Genomic DNA, 10,329 nt, shown 5'->3' with positions numbered 1-10,329 from the left:
TTCGAATGAACCATTAATCCCAGACAATTTAGATATTTTTTCAATGTTGTTTCCATCCAGAATCGCCTTCAAAACTCATATTCCAGAAGGAAGATCACCAGGACTGATCTGTTCCCAACTTCGTCCGCACATGACCACAGTCCATTGGTCGCTTCACTCCACGCCTGACACTTAATTCAAAAGGAGTCATTTTTACTTTGGAATTAGATCCACCAGACAGAGAGAGAGTGAAGTTTTGTTTATACTATTCCTAAATATTCCTAAAATTAGCGAACCAAATAAATTCATTACCTTTTCGAATTAAAAGTAAATTCAAAACCTTTTGGAATTAGATTTAGATTTGGGCAGAATGAAAGGGAAGTTGTGGAATTAAAAATAAATTCAAAACCTTTTGGAATTAGATTTAGATTGGGCAGAGTGAGAGGGAAGTTTTGGAATTAAAAATAAATACAAAATCTCTTGGAAGTAGCTTTAGATTTAAATTGGGCAGAGTGAGAGGAAAGTTTTGTTTTATTCTTTCAAAATATTCCTAAAATTAGCGATCCAAATAAATTCAATACCCAAAAAAAATTAGCGATCCTAATAAATTCAACACCCAAAAAGTGGGGTTTACATTAATCGCGGTCCCATGGATCCAAAAGACTCGCATATGCAGTGTGTATCCTCAAAAACATACATACGGGTGCCCCTCGTTTTTTCTCGCAGGAGAAGTACCCTTATCCACATTAAACTCCCGTGTCAGCTTTCTGTAAACCCTCTTTATAGCCTTTGCAGTCGCCGTAGGCCTAATCTCCAGCAGCGCCTAACTAGCTATATATAGGGTATTCAATGTTCTGGAAGATACACGGGATATAGCCCCCTAATACACGAATTGCCTTTTTTTATTTAGGGGCGAATTTCACACGAATTGCCTTTTTTTATTTAGGGGCGAATTTCGCCATACCCATATTAACCCATATTAACGGGTTATGTCCCATGCATCTTCCAGGCATTGAATACCCTTATATGGCTAGTTAGGCGCTGCGTAATCTCCAGTACCTCATACAACTTCCTTGAGTTCATGTAACCGACCTCTGAAATTCCATGGTCCAAATTTTTAACGCTCTAAAAAAAGAGAAGAGGGTATAAAAACTTCCAGGTGTCACGCTGCCTTTGGACAAAAAAAGCACAAAATATGTACGTTGAAGTAGGCCTAATTGAGCTGAGGCCGCGTATGATGCCTCCGCAGAGTTGGGTCGACTTTCGAGAAACAAAACCCCTTTCACATGGACAACCATTTTCAGGGTATTGCCCACTAAATTGTTATCAAATCAATTGCTCCTTAAAAACGTAATATCTTCCATTGTGAGGAAAACATTGTGACAAATCGGACTATCATAATAACAAAGGGGCTATTGAGTGAATTTATGTATTAAAAGAATGAATGTACACGGAGGAATGGAGATATTTCTTTTTACAGTTCTTTACAGATTCGCCTTCAAAACTCATAATACAGAGGAAGATCACCAACATTGGTCTGTTTCCCAACTTCGCCCCACACGACCATGATATCTATATGTGGGAGCTCGTTCACCGGTCGCTTTACCCCATGTCTGCTCAGCGAAGCCCCGCACTTCACCCGAAATCTGGCGGTCATATTGACAACGGCCTTGTGGATCCGAGAGGGTCACATACGCATTGTGTATCCTCAAAAATATCTGGGTCCTCTCGATTTTCCCTTCCGGAGAAGTTGCCTGATCCGGATGAAACTCCCGGGCCAGAGTTCTGTAAGCCTTCCTTATCTCTTTAGTGGTTGCCGAAGGGCTTATTTCCAGCACTTCATAAAAATTCTTTGATTCCGTGCGAGCTGACTCTGAAATTAGCCCCTCTGCTCCGGCAGAGGCCTGCAGTCCTCTAGCCTTGGAACACCGCCGAAATCTAACATTCCCGCTCCAGGTGCTCCGTACCGCGGGCAGTGTTTGGCGGCCCATATGACCAGCGCTGGGCGATTTACTGGATGAGAAAACATGTGAGGAAAACGCAAGAGATAAAGCCATTACTGGCATATGATTCTGAACAGCAAAGTGGGTATTACTTCAATAAGACTAAGTCGGTTGCAGAAACTATGGGTAAGAGATAATAGGATAAAATGTGGGAGTGAGGTTTTAATTATATAGAAAAAAGAAGGCTAGGAAGATGCTGAGAACAGGACAGATGTAAGGCTCTTAGGGGTCGCGCAGTTTCGTAGCAGATAACAAAATATCCTCATAAGAGCAGATCTGACCGGCACGTGTGCCATAACCTCATAAGAGCAGATCTGACCGGCACGTGTGATGTGGCACAGCCTGTACATAGTTGAGTGATGTTACAGTCGGTCGATTGTACCAAAAAAACATAAGCCCTTTTACGCGGAAACAACTTTGAGAGGATTTGCCCATCGTGAATGGTACCTACTACCGGGTACGTGAGATTGTAAAAATATCTTCCTGGTTTCTTGTGCTTCTAGAAACACATTCCATGGCTGCAATTTCCTTTGCAAAACTGACGTTATCCAACATTGCTTTCTAATGTGTGGCTGAAATTTGTTAAGCAACAATTTCACTTTGACGTTTTAACTCAAAAACATTTTGGTTACCGATAAGAACTTAATGGAATGCTAGTAGACAATGGTAGGAATGTTGTTAATATTGTGAGTTGTACTTTTTTTTTTATTAGAAATTGTGGAAAATTTTAAAATTAGCAATGGTGGTAGAGGGTGAAAATTAAATTATTTTGGTTTCAAACTCAAAACATTTTCACTATTGAAAAAATTGGAGGGAAAGTTAATAAATAATGGTAAGCAGATTGTTAATATGTAAATTTATTATTATTATTGTGAGTTATAATGATTTTACTTGGAATAAAAGTTAAAATTTTAAAATTAGCGATAGTTTTGGGAGGTGAAAATTACATTATATATATATATTCAAAACATTTTGATTGTGGATAAGAATTTGATGGAATATTAGTAGATAATGGTAGGCAAATTGTTAATAGGAAAATATATTATTTTAGATTGTGCGTTGTAATATCTTTAATGGGGAATAAAAGGGACTTAAAATTAGCAATAACTGTGGAGGGTGAAAATAACATTATTATGTTTTTATAATATTATGTTGATTTTTTCACCTTTTTTTTTTCATTTTGAAAATATATCGGCTTAAATTTAATTATTGGTATTATGAATTTTTATATTAATTTAAGGTTTAATTAATAAGGTGACTAATTCCCAACACTACAGTAAGATTTCAATTTTATTACATAGCATGGTTTTCAAGTGTCTCTTTCTTAGTAAAACTAAAAAAACAACACTTAGAGTTTGCCCTAATCATTCTATATAGGTAAGAGGCTATGTTTTTCGAAACATAAAAAAAAAAACACTGACAACCCACATTGCCAACCCACAATTGGTAAGAGCTCAATAGAAATTTTCATTCAAATTGTTATTTTATCCTTTAGTGTCTTGCTAATAATATATGAGGGTGGGGTGAATGTGTAACTCTCTTTTTTTGTGTTTGCTTGGGTGATTATCAAGGTGGTGTGGGATCTAGGGGAGAGGGCTCGTGGACACACATGGTACCCTCTTAAGACGCATGCTACAACTTATGTTGTGTGGTTTCAATTTGTAGAGTTCAACCTCGGGCAAAGACTTCGAGCCCTTGGCAGAAAACCGATAAGTTGGGTTTTCCCTGTATGGTCTAAGTGTCATTTTGGTTTTGTGCATCGAACATGGTTGTCATTATCAGTGTTGTTCCTTTCGCGAGAGGGCATAATTTTGAGGCAAAGTACGAGCCAGGGTTCTAGAGGACAATAATTGGGTGGCACTTTCATCCTAGAGGCTTCACAAGGGACCCCTCTACGAGGGTTGGTGTTAATTCGATTTTTCAATAAGGACTAGCATCAAACCATATGCATTAGATGTGCCCGTGGGAACTGGAATTATAGTGTGGCTACGCTCTTTCAAGAGGGCTAGTGGAGACAGACTCGTGGGAGTGGGCCATTTGTTCCTTTCTCTTTGACGCCCCTTTCCTTGTGCTCTGGAGGTCTACTAGTGATGTTATGTCAGCGCTTTTAAGCCCAACGGGGAGCAGGACCTCAAGGCCAGCCAGGGGAGAGGGTTAGTTGGGTGGGGGCAATGAAAAATTAGTTGTTAGCTTCCAATAAGGTACCCAGTCTCAATTTTCGGTATCCATATGATTTTAATATTGATGTTTTTTTGAAAAAAATCACAAAGCTAAAAGCTAGGCTAGCATAAAGATGCCCGCTCTTGGCTAGACTATTGGGGCTAAAGGAGGAGATCATCTTGGAGAATAAGGATAATATTGAAAATATTATTACTTCGAAATTTAAGGATAAGTTGTGGGAGGATAAGGAGTTAGAAGGAAAAAGGAAGCTAATGTATTATATGGAGGTGATAAACCCCAATCTTGATAACCATAATTATCTTTCCATCTTAACCAATATTAAGAAGAAAATGAACATTCCCAAGATAAGAACTAATTCTCACGAGCTTCAAAGTAAAACTAGGTGTTTGTTAATTCTAAAAACACCTTAGGATGAAAGAGAAACTATAATATCCCAAACATCAAAATTTTTAGCAGATCTGGTACACTTTAGGTGTTCTAATAAAATTCTTGCATAAAAAACACCGAACACAAAACATATATGAGAATGCAACCTATTATCTAAGTAAATAACTGAAAATAAAGTTACAAGTCCACATAGGACATACTAAAGCCCATGCATGTGGCATGTATGGCTTCCCATTAACAAAGAGATTAAAGATACCGAAGCACAATCATGGACCCTGAATGGATCCACTAGACAATTATGCCCGCATGGTTTTCGTCCCTGGGATCAAACTAGAAATGGCCTCGCCAAGTTCTCAACAAAACACAATAGGATGACAAACTCTAGATGATCACATTGTTAGGCTCCTATCCCCTTTTATAGGCTTGATGGACTCTCTAGAGACTTTATTTTATTGTTTTCCCTCGAAAAACGAAGGAAAATACCATTGGGCAGATTATGTCCGCTTTGACCATATCCAAAAAGGGAATATTATAAATCCTCCTGCCCAAAGATTGCTTGCCCTCAAGCAACCCACTTCTATCCACAATCTAAGCTTCCGTGTATTGATACCAGGATCCCATATAGCCCAGTGTGTTATTCCATGCCTCCATGATAAATGATCTTGAATGGATCCTTCGATACCTGGATCCCAAACAATCCTCTGGTTAATTCTTGCCCCAATGGATTCTCCTGGATCCCAATGCCACCTAAGTCCTGGGACCTGTGGGTTATGACACCATCTCAACCCTCCATCATTGCTCGTGCTTAAGGGCCCAAGTTGCAATATGCCCTTGGATAAGAGTATCCCATCAATAGAGTTCCAACTCATAATCTCTCGCCAATCCATCTCGTGGGAAGTATATAATGCATGAATGCCTGCACATGGAATAAGTCTACCATGTTGATGTTGCCTGATGCTCAACTCATGTTGCTCCACCCGATCACCCAACATGATCCATTTGTATAACTCTACCCTATTATCCCCAATGTATAAAGGCAGGTTGGTAGTGTTACAAGCCTTATCTATGTACTCTTGTAGAGGGTTGTTCTGGAACTCCCAACTGTACTCCTCTTGTTGCCTTGTGAGGGACTTGAGTCATTCCTCAACACTAGATAGCTTGGCCGTTGATTCGACACATACCCCTACGAGCTCCTCAATTTTTCTATTCTCCTGTAAGACAATGTCTCAGACTGTCTAGACTCTTTGCTTTAGCATCATAAGATTTGCCTTGAAATGCATGTATCTGTCTGCACAGGATGCTCAATTGTCATAGATTGAACCTTTGATTGACTCTTCAGTAATGACTCATCCTGCATACTATATTTTTCATGTTGCTCTTTATGATAATGCTCATCATATTGGTTTACCATCATTGGCTCCTCATTAAAGTCTCTTTGAATGTCTTCTTCTTGGCCTTCTCCACCAGTGGGGACAATTTGTTGTCAATCCTCTTTGGTTTTCAAATATGGATACACCGGTGGACTCTTATTACACTTGGTGGCTCATACTCTTCATGGATGTCCTCCTAGAGATAAGATTCGACCATATTGTTAGGAAGAATTACCTCCCTCCATTCCCCATGTACTTTGTCAAGCTGACTGATTATCATCGACTTGTCCTACACATCTCTCTGAACAACATTGTGTTGTTGCTCACCATATGCACTTGACTGCTCGAATCCTTCAGATGGATCTTCATGGTCTGCAGGAATTCCCTCTTGTTCTATCCTTGTTGCCTCCTTCCTATCACATGGACATGAATGGTTAAGTGCCCAAGATCCCTTGCATACAAAGCATAGACTTTTTCTTCTTAGTTCATTCTTGTTGTCCCCACAAATCTTTATTAGTTCCTCCTTGGTCATCTTCCTTTTAAGTAGTTTGATGTTCTTTTTGACTAACCCCTCAACTAGTTCATAAGCAACAGGTGATACAATTATCTACTTCCTCCAAATGGCCAACAATTTGGACCTCAATTGTTTGTAGATGGCCTTATCTTCTCCTAAGATTATGGACATGATATTTTGCATGTTTGTTTTGACAAATTTTGGATGAGATGTTGTAATGTTGGTGCAAAAGCATTGGAGCATCTAAAGGATTAACTCATCACAATCTAGATCCAACAAAAGTATAACAAATCTAGATTTTTCCATGCATTCTAAAATTTCACACCTCTAAAAGAAATTAAGAAGGTTGATATTGTCCAATCCTTGGATGGCTCCTACCATTACTCGAAAAATCCTCCTCATGATGTCATCATTGTAGGATGGTAGCGACGCTATTAAGGCTAAGATTTTATTGAGACAAGCGACGATTTTGAGTTTAACCTTTTCGTGAGAATTCTCCAGGAACCTAGGTTGTATCAAAGTAAGAAAGGATGGCTTCAAGGCCCAACTTGACCCTTTCCAATATGATTTCTCTGTGAGACATAAAGCTATGTATAATTTGTCTACCAGTAGGATGCCATCTTCTGATTTGTTCTCTGCATTTTGGATCCAAGTTCAAAGAGACACACACTTCTTACATCTTCCTTCTTGATATCCTTTCACTGTTGAAGGATAGCATGGAGCTTCTGAGAGAAAGGCATGTTGTTCTGCTCTGGCTTCTAATCTGGAAGTTGTTGCCATTTTTTATCGATCGAAGTATTGCAGCCCAAAGGATCAAATGATGTATTACTATGTTGATTCCTGAGGCGTTTCCAAAAGTAAAGTGATGACATTATGGCTTGGCCTTAATGGATTTCAACACTTGGTCTTCCTTCTTTTTCCTTAGATTTTTTCAATCAAATTGATTTACATCCTTTGAGTAGAGATAATAAATCCTTGTAAAAATAATAACAAATTGATCTCTCGCGATTAATGATTTTTGGCAAATAAACTTCTGTAATAACAATATTCTCCTACAATAATAACTTTGATCTAGATCTCCTATGCAGTGACACCACTAATTTTTTAATAGATCCCTATTCAAGGTGCCACTCCCATCTAAGAAAGCCCTCGATCCTTTGAAAAAAATAAGAAATCCCTTGATGAATTGAATCAAATTGGGTTCTGGGTACATTTTTCAAATCATGATATCACGCGAATGCTCTAGCTGAAACCTTCAACTTTGACCAATTATACACAACCCTTCATCCATCGCTCTCCAAATAATCAAAATCCCATCGACCATATCAATAATTCCCCCCACACACATATATATCTACTCATGTTCATTAAATCAACGAACCTAGGAATCAAATTTCCAGTTCACTTTGGTTCCCATAGAACCGATTAGAAGTAAATTTTGGTGCACTTCATTAGCATGTCCTCGAAATGGTGCAGGCTATTATTTGTCCAATGGTTATGGAAATTAAAAGCTATTATATTGACTTCAATGGAAGAGTTCCATGCTCGATTCTCTTGATAAGAAAAAGTATTAATTCATTCTACTACTACAATTTCGAGGAGACACAACAATTGAGCAGTCCTACGATTGTTCACATCAAGCGATCACAAGCTTTTGACAAAAAAAATGTGGGAATGTTGTCAGTGGTTTAATTTGGTTAGATGATTACTTCTATACCTTTCTTAGAAATGACCAATCTGATACCTTCGAACTAGTCGAACAGGACATCCTGTTGGTGGATGTTGTGCAATAGAAATCGACATCTCTTTGTCTGGACTCAAATTCTACTGTTCGGTTTGTATATTTCTTGAGTGTTCTATCAGAGATCCAACAATTGGATCAATGTTAAAGAACCACAAGAAGGCTTGATCCTGTAGCACTTGCTTAAAACATGTAATGGCATAAATTCAACAATGGAAAATTACACCTAATTATTTGAATGGTGCCTTCTGCTCTCCTCAACGATGGCTCATGGTCTGGAAAACATGTATGGCTTGCTGTCCTTTTGTATGGCTCCCTCGTACCTGCAAATTAGTAAATCATCCCAAGCGTTGGCCTTGCAGTACTAGAAAATGGAGTCTAACCCCACCACCTTAGCATCTCAACCCTCTTGTGATCATAATGTTATTATATCTGTGGCCCAAACGTGATAAGTGATGGTCATGGGGAATTTGGTGCAGACTCTTTGCAATGATAATGAGCACATATAGACACCCTTAATCCTGGAACTAACCGATTAGATGTTGTACGATGTAACCCTAAAGTATTCCTCACAGTTGCTCGACAACTCTCTTCAAAATTGTCATCTAATATTCTATCTCGAACTGTAGTGAATCAATTTGCTTCTCGATCCAAAGAATATGATATGTCTCCCACTCAATCTTTGAATCCAAACCCCTTCCCAAATGCTAGGACCCTTTTGGCACCATGATTTTCCCCAAATCTCCAGGGATGACCTCGGAATGGACCTTCGTAGAATCTCTACGTGATGAGTATGCAGCCCTTTAGCAACAGTTTCTGCGTGCTCGACTATTCTTCGACAAAGGCCTCGCACAACTTCTATACGACTGATATGGCCCTTCGTTCTTGGACTTCTACGTAGGGTAGCATTACTCGGCCTAGTGGTCAAGCGACTATGCACAGAGTATGGTCTGTCGGCCTTTCAAAAACACACCCTCCTCTTGTGATTTATCAACACTGCAAAGATAAATCAAGATTCATTCCTGTGACCTTTGGCACGGAGCTTTGCTGTGGTGGGATCGATGACGACTTGTGCTTCAACGAGGTGCAAGGAACACACCCGACCTTCTGCACAAGTATACCCTTGGATTTAGTCAATGAATGATGATGTTAGGAAACCTACACAGATCCAAAAACCAGTGCAGATAAATGGATTGACGCTTTTAATCTTGAATGGACAGATTCAGATATATTCTCAAAACCCTTTTTGAAATAATTAATTTAAAAATAAGATACTAACTAGGGTGATATTGAATACCACCAAAGATGGAAAATTCCGGCTAGGGTGAAAGAAATCTCATCGAAGTTATGACAAGGATTTTCAATCCTATAAAATTATGATCTGTTGACAAAAACCCTCAGGCTAGCAGCATGCAGAGCTCTGATACCACTGTAATATCCCAAACATCAAAATTTTTAAGAGATATGGTACACTCTAGGTGTTCTAATAAAATTCTTGCAGTAAAAACACCTAACACAAAACAGATCTAAGAATGCAGCCTCTTATTTATGTAAATAGCTGAAAATAAAGTTACATGCTCACATAAGACATACTAAAGCTCGTTCCAGTGGCATGTATGGTTGGTTGCCCATAAACAAAAAAATTAAGGTTGCCTATCAACAAAGAAATTAAAGATATTGAAGCACAACCGTGGACCCTGAATGGATCCACCAGACAATTATGTGATGCAGGAGCATCCAACCACCCTTAATCAAAAGTCAAAGTCAAAGCTATAGAGGAGGAGACGTGGACAATCATGTAAATCGGGAGCAAATTTCTGTTAAAAACGAGCTAATTTGATGGAATTGATAATTTTCAAGAAGACTTAATTTAATGTAATTATCTACCATGTATGCATAACAAAAGATTTAGGGATTATTTGAACAATTTTAGGAGAAGATCATGGATCTGAAATGATCCATGATTCTATAGTTATTTCTATATATATGAACCTGCGTGTTCTGATGGAAAGCATAGACAGAGAGTGTGGATTAAATGTACTCGAGAGGAGAATTTGCGACTAAGGCTGAAATGCCTTAGACTGTAATTATATTGTGTATAATATAAACTGTGTGTTATGTGGATTTATGTATGCCTGTGTACAATTTACATAT

At 38.6% G+C, this 10,329-nt stretch overlaps 1 protein-coding gene across 1 annotated transcript; it reads right to left on the bottom strand.

Annotated features, from left to right (window-relative positions):
• Positions 1–1,377: 1,377 nt before the first annotated feature.
• LOC149172924 (chaperone protein dnaJ 11, chloroplastic-like) lies at positions 1,378–2,132 on the bottom strand. The gene has a single exon (XM_089427831.1). It carries the CDS (start codon positions 2,043–2,045, stop codon positions 1,503–1,505), a length of 543 nt encoding a protein of 180 aa, XP_089283957.1. The 5' UTR covers positions 2,046–2,132; the 3' UTR covers positions 1,378–1,502.
• Positions 2,133–10,329: the final 8,197 nt, after the last annotated feature.

This window comes from Pinus tabuliformis, chromosome 4_2, assembly GCF_031772625.1.
Source record: "Pinus tabuliformis cultivar Carrire ecotype Pingquan chromosome 4_2, CPIR1, whole genome shotgun sequence".
In the NCBI taxonomy this organism is placed as follows: Eukaryota; Viridiplantae; Streptophyta; class Pinopsida; order Pinales; family Pinaceae; genus Pinus; species Pinus tabuliformis.
The sequence above is the reverse complement of the archived record's forward strand: the minus strand, read 5'-3'. Positions and strand labels throughout refer to the sequence as shown.

Coding starts and splice junctions, on each gene's coding strand:
- LOC149172924 (XM_089427831.1), bottom strand. CDS start 2,045: ATGCCAGTAATGGCTTTATCTCTTGCGTTTTCCTCACATGTTTTCTCA.